The sequence below is a fragment of the Amblyomma mixtum genome, chromosome 3 (genome assembly GCF_055824585.1).
Source record: "Amblyomma mixtum isolate Tamu chromosome 3, ASM5582458v1, whole genome shotgun sequence".
NCBI lineage: Eukaryota > Metazoa > Arthropoda > Arachnida > Ixodida > Ixodidae > Amblyomma > Amblyomma mixtum.
This window is the reverse complement of record NC_143014.1, coordinates 242,475,499-242,490,000: the sequence shown is the minus strand read 5'-3', so window position 1 is coordinate 242,490,000 and position 14,502 is coordinate 242,475,499. Positions and strand designations below refer to the sequence as shown.

At 43.2% G+C, this 14,502-nt stretch overlaps 1 protein-coding gene across 4 annotated transcripts in view; it reads left to right on the top strand.

Annotated features, from left to right (window-relative positions):
• The window catches only part of LOC149354198 (sodium-coupled monocarboxylate transporter 2-like), a 68,428-nt gene that overhangs the window by 43,713 nt on the left and 10,213 nt on the right, over positions 1 to 14,502 (top strand). For all 4 annotated transcript variants that reach the window (XM_089583158.1, XM_089583157.1, XM_089583160.1 and 1 more), the window contains 5 exons: positions 2,458 to 2,587; positions 3,312 to 3,400; positions 3,836 to 3,945; positions 5,861 to 5,928; positions 8,144 to 8,230. In XM_089583158.1, coding sequence (XP_089439284.1) covers positions 2,458 to 2,587; positions 3,312 to 3,400; positions 3,836 to 3,945; positions 5,861 to 5,928; positions 8,144 to 8,230 — 484 coding nt within the window. The remainder of the gene's footprint in view (positions 1 to 2,457; positions 2,588 to 3,311; positions 3,401 to 3,835; positions 3,946 to 5,860; positions 5,929 to 8,143; positions 8,231 to 14,502) is intronic.

Below are 14,502 nucleotides of genomic sequence, written 5' to 3'. Positions count from 1 at the left end.
CATTAGGAAGTAACGTAATCGTCGGTAATTTTTTTGGAAGGTGATGAAAAGGGTTCTCCTTACCATACAGAGGTTTAGAGCTTGAGGGCTTGCTTAATTGCTTCAATATACGACTAAGAAGCAAACCATCCAGCCTGGTACATGCATATATGCATGCATGCATGCATGTATGCATGTACAGTCTGCCAAAAGTAACCAGGCTAGATGGTTTGCTTCTTAGTCGTATATTGAAGCTATTATGCAAGCCCTCAAGCTCTAAACCTCTGTATGGTAAGGAGAACCCTTGTCATCACCTTCCAAAAACAATTTGATCTTTAGGGAAGCCGTAAGGGCGTACTAAACGAATGAGAATCAAACCATGCACTCTGGTTACTTTTGGCAAGGGATGTATGTATGCATGTATGCTTGTATGCATCTACGCGTGTATGTATGCATGTATGCATTATTACAAGAGCTTAGTTTTAAATGCCTGTAATGAATATGAGTCGTACAGAAGTTGCTTCACCTTATAGTGCAATATATCATCATGTGTGAGTGGTTAAATACATAGTACTGCCTAGATGAGAATTAAGAACTTCGTGATGCCAATATAGTACGCGCTTTTGCAAGTGCTCTTATTCGGCAGACCATTTTGTGTTTTGTGTTGACTACGCATTTGTCGAAATTGGGGTTAGGAGGAAGCAAAACACCGAACTATATATAGGTTGGTCTTTTAAGGCTCAAATAATTTTAAAAACAGGTTACCTGATAGTTTGAAAGCAGTCTTTGGTGTGCCGTGAAAAGAAAACTTTTTTATTCAATTATTGTGAAAGTGATTAACGTGACACCACTTTTGTATGCAAGTCAGATTAAAATTACTATGAAAATTCTTGATTTCAAGCTTTTGTTAGAACTGACATTTCGGCATAAAGTGCGCATTGCGATGAACGAAAGCGATTAGACAGGCCACTCATGTTGATTAAAAACAAACGCGGGCCTATTATTTCAGCCTTAGGAAGACTAATGCTAGAAACTACGGGATTAGAGCAAGACACAAAAAAAAAAAATGCTAGGGTTCAACGTAGTTAAATCGGGTAAACGCGGGAAAGCAGGTGTTCATTCTTCAATTGGAGTGGGGAACTTAAGCTCTGTTTTAAGGGTATCACGCGATATCTTTAGTGGATTAATGCCCATATATGCAGAATTGGTCATTTTCTACTTAACGTTCACAGATGGCGGCGAGTCCTCATACCTCTACCAAAGCAGTGGCTCAGCGGTTAAAAATGCGCCAGTGCAATGGGAGGTGGCTGTTTCTATCACAACGACCGATGGGGATTGTGCGACCCAGATTTCTCTTCCCGAGCAGCCTCTCGCGTAGCTTGCGCGACGCTGCTCCGAGCTTACCCGAGTAACTCGGGTTGCTAGGCAACGGGGCAAGATTGTACTTACGTACGTACGAACGGTGACAAGATTTTTGGTTGGCTTTGGGGAGCGTATGAGTTCTTTGGCACTAATACTGATAACTGTAAGTATTTCTGAAGGAACTATTGTACAGTACCGGGTATTCTTTGTACTTCAAGATTAAAATTTGTAACTTTGAAATTTGGTGGTTTACTTTGTTGATTTATATTCCTTTATTAGAGGGGAGCGGCGCGGTGTGGTACGTGTCTGAGATGGTGCCACCAGCGCGAGTTGGTCAATGACGAGCCACGCAAAGGGCGGCCTACACTACCTCTCAGATGCAATAAACACCGGTCAGCATATGCGCTTGTGGCAACCGCTGCTAGAATGCAAAGTCAGCAAAGTCCTGCGGGGCAAATATCTTTTTGATGTGCTGTTACTAAATAACGTAAATACCTTTCCCGTGTGGCCGCATCCGCCCACAAAAGCGTAGTTTCTTTTTCTTTGGAAACGTGTTTTTTTTTTTTATTCGAACCAGCAGCCCACAGCTTCGCTGTGCTTCGGACGCAGAGGTTATGAGGAAATAGTGGCTCAACACAAACGCCTCGATTATCTCACTACACCACTGATCTCTGACGCGGCCTTGAAGCTGCACGCGTCGCAAGTGACCCATGCGTCGGCACATGAAAGAAAAGTGAATGGAAGCTCTCAGTAAAATGTAGGTAGAGATCGGTCGTGTGCGCTTAGGTAAATGTGGCCTCAAATCGCAACCTCTTTTGAGTACCGGACCGCTTTTTTTCTGAATTGTTTCAATCGGGATTATTAACATCCAAGAGCGTTTTTCAATTTGAGTCCATAAATAACAGTTTGAATTGTTCGTATGCAAAGTGACTGTTCCTTTACGTATTGAAGCGTATTGAAGTATAGTCGAAGCATTTCATGCTTTCACCTGCTCTGCAATGCGCGCATGACAGCTGCCTATTGACCATGCTTGCTTAGGGGATCGCGGTTTCTACACTGTTGCAAACTGCATTCAGTATGTGGTGTGTGTTTTTATTATTTTTAACTCTGAAACAGCATAACCTACATCGGGATCACGTTGAACTCTATGTACAACTTTATCATGGCCGGCATGGCGGTGGCGTTAGTCTACTGGTACCGAGACTGCGACCCACTTCTCTCTGGCGCCATCACCAAACTTGATCAGGTAAATGCATGTCTTCAGCGTTATATTGCATCAACACTTGGAATCCCAAGGAGGCGACCGAAACTTATCTCCAAAAAGAATTTTTTTTTGTGAAACTAGCTTCTGTATTTTGCTTTGCATATTTCTTTTCGGTACAGCCTATCTAGAAGCCTGTTGCAGCTATGTGAAACTGTTTTTTGTATTAGAGGTCCTCAGTATTTTGCCGTTCCGTATTCACTTAACCATGGCTGCTGACTTTGACTTCGGACAAACCTTAAATTAACGCATGTCAATCACCTTGCGATGGCCAAGTTCATGATTGGCGTAATGTAGTACGGAAACTGCTAATCTGTGTCGCATATTTGGGCCCCCTGCGCAAATGTATTCTTACAAATATTGCCGTTAAATTGCTCACAGGAACCGTAGATATGGGTTTCTACTTTTACAGAAAATGACCCCTTTTTTGACACTAGTTGACAGATCTCATTCTTTTCTCGCATAAGATGATAACATTACCACTGCAATTGAGGCTTCTTTTTTAGCTTGAAAACCATAAAAAAGGCAGCATTCCCAGCAGGTAATGAACAGTTTTGCTCGCTCAAGCCACTTACAATAGTTAAGGCAATGATATTTGACGGATGCCTGGAAATGTAAACGAATCGAATTTTTAATGTTAGTGCATAAATGGTTACTTTGTGCGACAAAAATCCTCAAGCATGTGCGTACTTTAATAATATTTCACCAGATGCTACCGTACTACGTGAAGGAGAACTTAAGCGACTTCCCAGGTTTCTCAGGCCTCTTCCTGACAGGAGTCGTCAGTGCTGCAACCAGGTATGAAGGTAGTCAGTTTTTTGCAAACGTGCAGATTTTTCAAGAAGCAATCTGTGTTAGGCTGCAGGCTTCAGTTGCAATTTATTTCAAGCAAACTTAGCTACGGGTTCGCAACCACGCTGTGAACATGAGAGCGAGAAATATGCCTCATTTTTTACTGAAATTCTGGCAAAAATTTTGTTGCTTGTAATCAAGCAACCAATCAGAACACCTACATTCTAGTATAGGCAGAAGAGCTGCCTTACTCTGTCTTTTTATGAGCTAGAACTTCTCTTCACGATGTTTGATTGCTTTCGTACAAAACGCCTTTGAAATTATGCACTGTCTATGAACAGGGATCTGAGCAGCGAACAGCATATATGCATGCGCAAAATTCAATACCGCTCTTGAGCAATGCAAGAAGTTCACACTGATCTGTTCACTTCATTTCTTCAGCACTGTATCCTCTATCATCAACTCCCAAGCTGCTGTATTTTATGTGGACGTCATCTCTCAGTACATGAAATTCACGACAAAGCAAGCCGCATCCTTTACGAAGAAGAGTGGTGAGTACTGTTTCAATTTTTTTATATGCGTACGCAGACAACGGCATGCCTTGATAAACTAATATTGGAGCTTTTTTCGTCCCCTTCAGTCGAAAAAAAGATTCGAATTCACAAAAAAGAAGAGACTCAAGGCTTTTGCCAAATAAACGTTTCTGCATAAAACCTGTACCTTCAATATGGCCAGAACTGTACACTGCCAGAGAAACTTGCAACCAAAACAGCTGCTCGTCCTGCATAAAAAACAACCGTTAGATTTCTGGACAGAGATCGAGCCAGCTGGCCATCTGCACAGGTGCGCTTATATGTACGCGTGCACTAACAATATCGCTTTTATGCGAATGAGATAGTCCTGAAAGTTTGAACCTTTCGGCTAGTTATATTTTGCTTTTTAAATGCTTTCATGGCAAGTAAAGAAGAAACTTGAGCACAATATGTTCAGCTGTTGTCCTCAGAAGGCGTAGTGCACCAGAATGAAAAACTTCCACGGGTCGACGAATGAGATCAATACTCACTCGACTGATTTCGGCACTGTATAAAAATCGTCTATATGCTTAAAAACCTATTTCAAGAAAAATACTGGAAAACTGCATCTTAATAATTTTTCAGAATTTCGCCTCCATCGAAATTCTAGAGGCCCGTGTAGTGTGCGATATCAGTGAACGTTAAAGAACTCCACGTGGTCGAAATTTCTGGAGCTCTTCACTACGGCGTCCCTCGTAGCTTAAATCGCTTTGGGACGTTAATCCCCATAAAACCACAAAACCAAAACCAGTTTGCCGTTATTGATTTCCTTGAACTTCGACGAAGTTTTTTTTTTTTCAATTTTCATTTCAAGATCAAGTAGCCGCCGCGGTGGAACAATGGTTACGGCGCTCGGCTGCTGACCCGAAAGACCCGGGTTCGATCCCGGCCGCGGCGGTCGCATTCCAATAGAGGCGAAAAGCTTGAGGCCCGTGTACTGTGCGATGTCAGTGAAAGTTAAAAGAACCACAGACGGTCGAAGTTTATGGAGGCCTTCACTACTACTTCCTTCATAGCCTGAGTCGCTTTGGGAAGTTAAATCGCCGTAAACGAAACGGAACGCTTTTAAGACCAAATAATATTGTAGAGAGGTTGGAACTCATTATACTAGGTCGCAAAAACCATTCATTCACTCCCATTTTCTTCCGCAGCTATAATAGCTAAATGCCTCAAGCTGGAACTGGCTTCCGGGGCTGTTTATGCGCACAGACGGCTGTTTATGCGCACAGACGGCTGTTTTCGAATGTTTCGCGGCAACATTTACGTGCGCCAAGACGGTCGCTAGCCCTTTCTGCGTCCTATTTTCTCACGCCATGCCAGCCATTCCACTCATTTTTCAATTGTATTAGCCCAAATGATTCAAACAGGCCGCATGTTTTATCACAAATGTGCTAAAGCATCTGTTTTTTTTTTTTATCTCACGTTTCAGTTTCATTGTGAAATACCTCTATTATTGGCTTCCAGCAAAATATACAGTTTGAGACGAATGAAATAAAATTCGAATAACTCATGTGTACTAGGTTTCAAGTTGAGGTTGCTTAGATTTCAAGAAAATTCATTAAAACAACAATTTTGGGGCCAACAATTACATATGGCGTTGTTTTTAAGGAAGCGGTAGTTCACTTTCACAGATAAGCATTTGCCAAGAAGGAATACACACGTTATCGACAGAACCTTTTTGCCCTTAACGGATTGTGATTACAGTACGTGAAGTTCCACAGCTGCCCAGGTGGAATGACGTTCACTTGCTTGCATCAACACTACGGAAATAGAATTCAGTAGCTGTAGCGTAGGACCACCAGCAAGGTCCAACAAAGCTTTTAACGTGACGCAGTGTTTACTCGGTGTTGCTTCAGGCGTGGTAACTCGTTTTCTGTTCTCTTTTCTCCTGCAGCCCTGTTTTTTGGGTGCGTCCTTACTGCTTGCGCTGTCGCAGTTCCTTACCTGGGATCGGCCGTTAGGGTATGCAAGAGCTTCCTGCATTTTAATTCTACGCGCTCTAGTACGCAGCAGAGAGGGTACAGGAAAAAACGCGTATATTATTTATTTACGACGTCGCTGTCATGTGCCCTGAGCATCTTTTGCAGCATGCCAGATGGCTTCGCGAGCGATGACATATAGAGTCTGATATTCAAAGGCCATTCTTCCAGGTGCCGCATGTGCGGAGAAAAACAGGTGGAGGGAGCGCTACAGTTTTAGCGTCACCTGGTGAGTTTTGATGTAATAAGTGCTGCATCACCCATACTAGTGACATGTAATTGCAGTAGCGTATGGTGGCAGGAATGGAATCACAGTCAACCATGCCTCCTGAAAAAACCATGGCTCCTATGTATCCTAAAAAAAAACATCATCAGAACTCAGGATGCGCTCACATATACCAGGTGTTTCAAGAAAGCTTGCCACTAATTTTGAAAAAATAAGGTTTTTGAGGTAAAGAGAAGCTTTTGTGTCATTCTAATACCAGTGTTGGTGGGCGTACAAAACAGATGATTAATTTTAACTAATAAAGGGAATAACTAAATTCTAAGAGCTCATTTTTTAACCATTATCGATAGGCACCTGAGTGCAATTAGAGATCTGTAGCCGGCCGATGATAGTAGCCATATAATTTTCTAAAATTTCGAAAACGCGAGTACCTTCGGCCCTGTGGCTCGAGAAAGTTGAGCCATTTCTCGAGCCATCCGAAAGCTGAGCTCGTGCGTGGGGCACAGAGCAACGTCCATCCAACCGCGACATTCTGTGGCGCAGTTCCACGTGATATTTTCTGCCCCTCCCACCCTGGAGCAACGAAGTGGAGTTGCAGTGCTGCACGCCTCTACGAGAAAGAGATTTTTTTTTTGCGTTGAGGGTGACGTTCTCATTGTAAACTACTGACCAAAACAGAGAAGGCAGTGGCCTAATATGCTATGTGCTGGTTGAATTCTGCAAGCTTATCAAAGAAAACGCGCTGAGAAAAACTCAGCAAAAAAAATGCTGCTTCATTGCAGTGCCCAAAAGCGCCGCATTCCACAAGGTGCTGCATGGTATTTAGGGCTCGAATGGCCAGTCACCCAGCCTATTATTAGGATCTTTCCCCTGTTATTTTCTTAGTGTTTCAAACTTTGGAAAAAGAGATTTGAGGACACTGATTCCTAGATGAGGATGAGCTGAAACAGGCCATTGCATATTATTTCCATGTGTGCGACGAAAGTTCTTTCTGCTTAAAAATCAGAAGATATGAAAACCGATGTGTGCAATACATTTACTTTCGGAGGGCAGTTTTGAAAACTAAAAAGGTGTTCTTTTTCCTAGAGACCTGGCAGTATTAGCAGTGGAACATAAAAACGCGCCTCGTACCTTACGTTTTACATTTATTCCATAAAATTGTACTTGTGACTAAGTTCTGGCCAGCAGAGAAACAGTCATTGATTTTTCAGAAGCTCTTGTAACGGTTGTATTTTAGAAATGGTGAATAGTACACGCGATATAAATGAATGAGATTTTTATCCTTTTACAAATGTAACATATTTGAGCAGTGAAAATTACTCTAATATGCGAAAGGCACAGTTAGAAAAGGGTCTGATCAACGGCGTTTTTTTTTCTTGTAGCTTTTAATAATGCCGTTCGATGTAACTAAGCGTTTCATTGTTTAAAAGAAGTAATTCTGTGAACCAGTGCAAATACTATAATAGATCAGGTCACCTAAACTATGTGCGCTTCAAATACTTCTGTAAAAATATATTGAATTATATATGGTGACCACCACATCAGGGGTAATCAAAGGCCACTGCAGCTGCTTCATACCCTCGGGGAACTTACACTGCTTGATAATGACTGGTAATGTCGATAATGCAAGAGGCACAGTATGACCTTCCGAAACGTGACATTGTAACCATCATTTGCCAGAACAGTAAGGTACCTTCTTTTGTGTATTAGACGCGTGTTTTGCATCATAATTCTCACCAATTCAGAACGGTATACATGTAGGTATGTACAAAACAGTGCCGCCCCATTTATATTTGTGTTTTTATGTTGACATATCTACACGATACGCATTTTTCATTAACATGTATTTCTCTTCTCCTTCATGTCTGCCCTAGAGGATACGCCCGAACACTTATCGCAAAACATGTAGTTACTAAGGAAACAAAAGACCTGCCCTAACCTCATTATTGTTCTCTTTTTTATTATGTTTAAGCTGATTCTAGTGCTGCACAGTGGCGGAACTGCACCCTTCGTCGGACTCTTCATTCTGGGCCTGGCCTTTCCGTGGGCCAATGCTAAGGTATGGTGGTCGGACCTTTATGCGTCCGGTATTCATTTTGGTTGATAAGAGCTGACGAAACACACTTCAATTTTCTTTTGTCGCTCTTTATTTTGGCTCGAAACTGCTGAGATATAAGTTTGCCCTCCTATGTGTTTTCGTACTAAAAAACACACTTTGTCCACGATCTCTGGAGGTGATCTATTTATGCAAATGAGCATTTTATCTTTTTCGCTGAAAGCGACGCGTATGATATAGCACATCCGGTTTCACAAAATTAAAATCCGTTCAGGAAAAACAAGATTTCTCTTTGGACTACAGCCAGATGGACGCAAACTAAGTCTGGCTGAATAGTTGTGAAACGAACGAAACAGATAAAATATAACTGCGCAGTTTCCAGTGCAAAGGACTAACCCGCAATGCTGTCCGTACTGAAGTTCGTAGCTCAATAGACCGATTTCATAGAGAGTTGATGGTGATGTTTCATTTGACAAGCATCGTATGTCCTGGGGCATGTGGCGGTGTCCCATTCTCTTCCCTGGTCATGAATGCCTAGCAGGCGCTGCTTGCGTTGAAGGTTGTGCACAGGTCAAGGTACTGAACGCTGCTTGCTTTTGACAATTCATACCTCAACTGCAACCTTCCATACGACGTTTTGAACAAACTGCAAACCTTCACTGTATTCTCTTCACTGAAATCATGTGCAGAGAAGCAGATGAAATCGCCGACGTATCTGAATGTGCGCTAAACTTCGACTTCTTGGAATATTCTGAGCAGCCTGTAGTCTCCTTTTGCTAGGAAAAGGTCTCACAAGGTTGGCGCAGTGCAGGAACTGATGCAAATTCCGTCATTTTGAGCGTAGACATCGCCTCCGAACGTGACGTAAAAGGAGTTCAAGGGAGTGCTCAACAGCTGAGGAAAGCTGGTGGTGCTTCTTCCACACGGGTTTTGAAACCTATGGCTGCCAAAGGTGTCGATGGCGTTCTTCCCTGCCTAGACAGCGTCCCGATGGGGCACGTTGCAGAACATGTCTATAACCCGTTAACGTGGTTGACGTGAGTGATCCTTTTGCAGAGCGCAATTCTGAAGAGGTTGTCAGATCCCTGAAAGGGGGCGCCACCAGCAACTTGCTTCTTCATTAAGGTTGTTTCATTCTGTCCAGTCTCAGGCTCAAAGATGAGCAAACTTCTCACAGGTTCTCAAACCCTGCCCAAACTCTACGCCCTTCTACTTGAGGCTTGCTTGCATGAATGGCTCGGCACTTTGCTTTTACTGCCTCGCCAAAGTACACAAGGCCGGTGCATCCCTACGAGAGATCGTGGATTTCTCATCTTCCCCTCTCAGAGCTTTTTCGAACTCTATCGTGTTTTGACTGACAGAACGTCCACCCACGTATGGATCTAAAAAAAATGGTTGGACTGCTCTTGCGAGACATAGAGCTTGGATGAGGAGTTGGCCTCGTTTGTCGTTGTCGCCCGTTTCACGGGCGTTCGAATTCCTCTGGTATTCAGCGCAGCCAGGAAGGCGCTTGGCGCGGACGACCGACTTGCTGAAAGGACGTGCCTCAGCGTAGACGAGATGTGCCAACTCCTGGATTTTTGCTTGGGTGGAAAGTACTTCTCCTTTGCCGGAAAACTATTCAAGCAAACCAGCGGCATGGCAATGGGAGCGTCAATCTCGGTGACGGCTGCAGACCTGGTGATGAAGGTCAGAGAGCTACGAGCGCTCCAGTCGTTCACAAGTGAACCCAAGGTATACCTACGGTACGTGGATGGATGAAAAAACCCGCCGTGGTAGAATTTCTGGCGCACCTGAACTGTATTGAGCGTGGCCATCGAGGTCGCCCTGAAATACTAGGCAAGCAACGGCCTCCTCTCGTTTGTCGACGTGCTAGTGAAGCGAACAGGACCTCAGCTGGCATTCTCCGTCAACAGAAAACCCATTCACGCTAGACGCTGCTTAAATTGCACTTCAGATCCCCCTACAGCACAAAAAATGCAACCGTGGTCTCCACTGTTCTTTAGAGAGCCAAGGCAATCTGTTCCTCATACATCGATCGCAAGCTGGAGGAGGAAGGCGTCATAACTGACCTCCGCTGCAACGGATACACAAACAAATTCATCCGACGGGTGGTCCGACGGCTGCACAGGGAGCCGAAACGACAGGAAACTACCTAGGCCCGCAAAACAGCCCGAATCATCATCTCGTATGTTAAAGGCAGAAATGAAACGCTGGCCTGTCTATTTCGTAAGCAGGAAATGGAAGTGTGTCACAAGCCATCAACATTGGGCGCTTTATACCTAGGCCGAAAGACGCCACGCACCAAAAGAACGAGCCGTCGGCATCGTTTACAACATCCCCTGTTCTGACTGTTCCACAAGCTACGTCGACGAAACGAAGAATTTACCACAAGGGCTTCGCAAGCACAGGAACGATGTCAGAAACTTCAACCGAGAGCACAGTGCTATCGTGAAGCATTCACAGAACTTGCATCATCGCTTCGAATTTGAGCATACCAGGGTTGTCGAGTCCTAGTGATGCAAAACTATCGATAGTACTATCGATAGTTAGTACTTTCGATAGTACTATCGATAGTACTTTCGATAGTTGTATTGATAATACAGTCGATAGCCGTATCGATGCTACTTGTTATATATAGTTCTATCGATTCTATAAAATCAACCACGCGTACCCACTGCATCCTAAACTTTGTTGCCCGAGTGTGTGGGTATGCGTATCTGACAGGCCTCGCCGGTTTTCGCGGCCTACGCGTCACCGAGCTGTGCAGACGTTCCTACGTAAAGTTGCCGGATAAAATGTTAGCGTGCGAATGTCCTAGTTGCGAAGCATGTGGGCGAAAAGCATTTCTGCGGGGGTTACGTCAGCAAGACGACGTCTGCTGTGCACGATGGTGTCTAGTAAGCCAGCACATGTAACTTGTGCTGTTTGTTCTTTCACCGGATGCAGTTCCAGGCATTTTTCTGAACTCTCCCTGTGCATGTTAAAGAACCACAGCTGGTCGAAATTTACCCGGAGACCTTCACTACGGCATCCCTCATAGCTTGAGACTCTTAGGAATGTTAATTCTCATGAGACTGTGAAATCAATCAGATATCTCAAATGTTTTGGTTGTATCACTGGCCAACAAATGCATAATATCAATATTGTTACTATCGATAGTGTTACTAGCGATAGTACCGCTATCGATAGCAAGACTATCGATAGCGGTACTATCATGAGTAATACTATCGATAGCAACATTATCGATAGTTCGTACCACCTGTACGAACGTCCCGTCGGCTCTTCAATTCCCTGAGCGTGCAGCGTATTACTGGTTCCACAAATGCATTTAATAAATCATTCTTACCCTTGGCTATTGATGAATGGAATTCACTTTCCGAAACTATTGTCCATGAGCGTGACAACTCAAAATTCAGGCAGTTAACATCCGCTCATTTTTCTAAATAAACTGATGAGCAACAATAGGATTTCATTTTTCTTTTGCTTTACTTTTCTCTAATACACTGCATTTTTTTGTTCAGTACCCGATTGCTTTTCCTTTTTGTGTGTGAATATACTGTTTTGTTGTTTGTTAAAAGTATGCGGACCATAACTGTCTGTGTAATTCTCGTCCGTTTGTTTTCCCTGTATTTAAAAATGCACGGATCATAGAAATGCACGTAGATCACCATGCCTCGTTGTGTTTTTTTTTGTCTTTATAAATATGACCATGGCCATACTTTCTTGTCCCCCACCCCTTATGTAATGCCCAACAAACCAGGGCCCTTAAGGGATAATAAATGATGATGATGAATACTATCGATTCTACTATCGATATTATTACTATCGATAGTAGTACTACCGATAGTAGACTATCTCTGAAGTTCGCTGAACTGTCCGATGTGTCATCCGGCCTCCAGCACAGTGCACGGAGCGAGACTTTGACATGTGCACCTGTCTCTGATCGAAGAGTTACCGAATTCATGGAATCACGGACGCACGATGGAGACTCGGTCGCTGCTCTATGGTTGCTGGCGGCACCGTCGCCAGAACGCTCGTTTTGTCTCCGTCTTGCCTCCCCACCACAGATACTTTCTAGTGCGCAGCTTTCTACGGTGCAGTGTTTGAATGCCTGCAGTCGTCGTGTCTGTGGCCAGTGGATGTTTTTTTTTTTTAACCTTCTCGCTCCCTGCGGATTATTGTGAGGACGCAGGTGCACGGTGGACGATCCGAACGCGATGCGGCGCCGATGGGTCTATGAGCGTCGGATGCTCAGAAGAGGCCCATAGTTAAGCTGTAGTTGCCACTGGACGCTGGATCCCTCAGCGACAGCTTTCCTTTTTTTTTTTGTAAGCAACCATCAGTGATTGTTCCCGTGGCATACGTGCGTCCCGTATGCACGTGCGCGGAGAGGGGAAACGAAAAGGAAGGGGGAGGTTCGGAACGCAGCGAGTTCAGTGCTGTTTGTATGCGTGCTCGGAACCTCTTCTTTCCCAAGTATTTGATTAGCTAACATCCTTTCCCCAGTCTTTGATTGGCTGACGGAAACATTATTGTCCTTTCCCTAAGCATCGATTGGTGAGAAGTGTCGCCTGTTTTATTATCGGTTGCTGTCCCCGCCAAGGGCGGAGACAGAAGGCTTAAAACGGAACGCTCTCTGTTAAGTGGGGGCTGATCTCGTGTAATCAACGTTCAGTCATGTTGTAAATACTTTTCTCCTTGCTTGTTTGATCTTGTTTATTTATGTGTTGATAAATAGTTAACCTTTTTGTCCCGCCGTCGAGTAATGTGATTGTTTGCGAGTCCGAACCACCAATCCTTCAAGAAATTCGATTTCATCATCATCAAATGTTTCCTCACGTCTCCACTTCAAGAGAAAACTCGACTCTATTGATAATACTATCGATAGTCTATCTGTAGTAGCACTATCGATAGTTTTTTTACACTATCGATAGTTTCAAAAAAACTATCTATACTATCGATAGTCAGTTTTCCGATAGTTTTCCCGATAGTTTTCCGATAGCAGATGAGTATTAATACTAAATAAACAGTTTCAATGTCTATCACGCAGAAGAAGCAGCCATTAAGTTCTGCCTATTCTATTAATAGCCATCCTCTGTCTACCGTGGACAGCTACAAGTACTTGGGATTAACGATTAGCTCTGATCTACGGTGGAACAAACACATTTCTAATATTAAAAATAAAGGTATGAAAAAACTTGGCTTTTTAAGAAGATCTCTCTGGTACTCCACGCAGGAAATTAGGTTACTAGCTTACAAAACCTTTATCCGACCTGTTTTAGAATACGCCTCTGTTGTGTGGAACTCTTATACTAAAGAAAACATTAAAACACTCGGAAATATTCAAAGAAAGTCAGTGCGATTTATTTATAATTCATACAGCTGGCAGACGTCCCCTACCATACTACTTGAGAAAGGAAATTTGGAGTCTTTGCAGCTCAGGAGATACCGCGGGAGGCTTAAATACATGTTCATGATTGTTCACAACAAATTAGGAATTAACAGCAGCAAGTACATTGAGCTCGTCCCGGGTCGTTCGACACGATCCTACCATTCTTTAAAAGTGGAGGAGTACTCATGCCGCACTGAAACATATAAGAATTCTTTCTTCCCCCGTACTGTGCGGGAATGGAATGCCCTCAAAGCAAATATTGTAGAGGCTTCTACTGTGGAGTCGTTTACGGTGTCGCTTAGGAATTCATAATTTCGCAGCATTCAACATTTCCTTTTTTTTTTCTTTCTTTCCACCAGTGCTCATTTTGACGCGAGGTGTTGTCTAATATTGTATAATGTTGTTTCCTTTCCTCGTTCACTTCTTCGGTATTGTGTACTGAGTTACGTGTACGACAAGGAGGTTTTCTTTTTGCCAAAGTGTATTTTGCACCCACTCCTGCTTGAGGCTTTGCAATAAAGCCAGCAGTTTCCTGTAAATTAATTATTAATTAATTAATTAGTTAATTAATTAATTAATAAATGAATAAATGAATAAATGAATAAATGAATAAATGAATAAATGAAGAAATGAAGAAATGAAGAAATGAAGAAATAAATAAATAAATAAATAAATAAATAAATAAATAAATAAACTATGGTCGACCCCAAACTCAGCCCATTCAAGTGATAGCTTTTGAGATCCTGGCACATACGAAAGACTCCTGCAGAAGTAAACTGGCCTCAAGGCTCTTTTCTATGAGCGTATGTGCTATATGGTCCTCGCGACCCCGCAAAGTGCGCCTCTCACCGCCACAAGAACAGGCATTGTTCACCCCCCC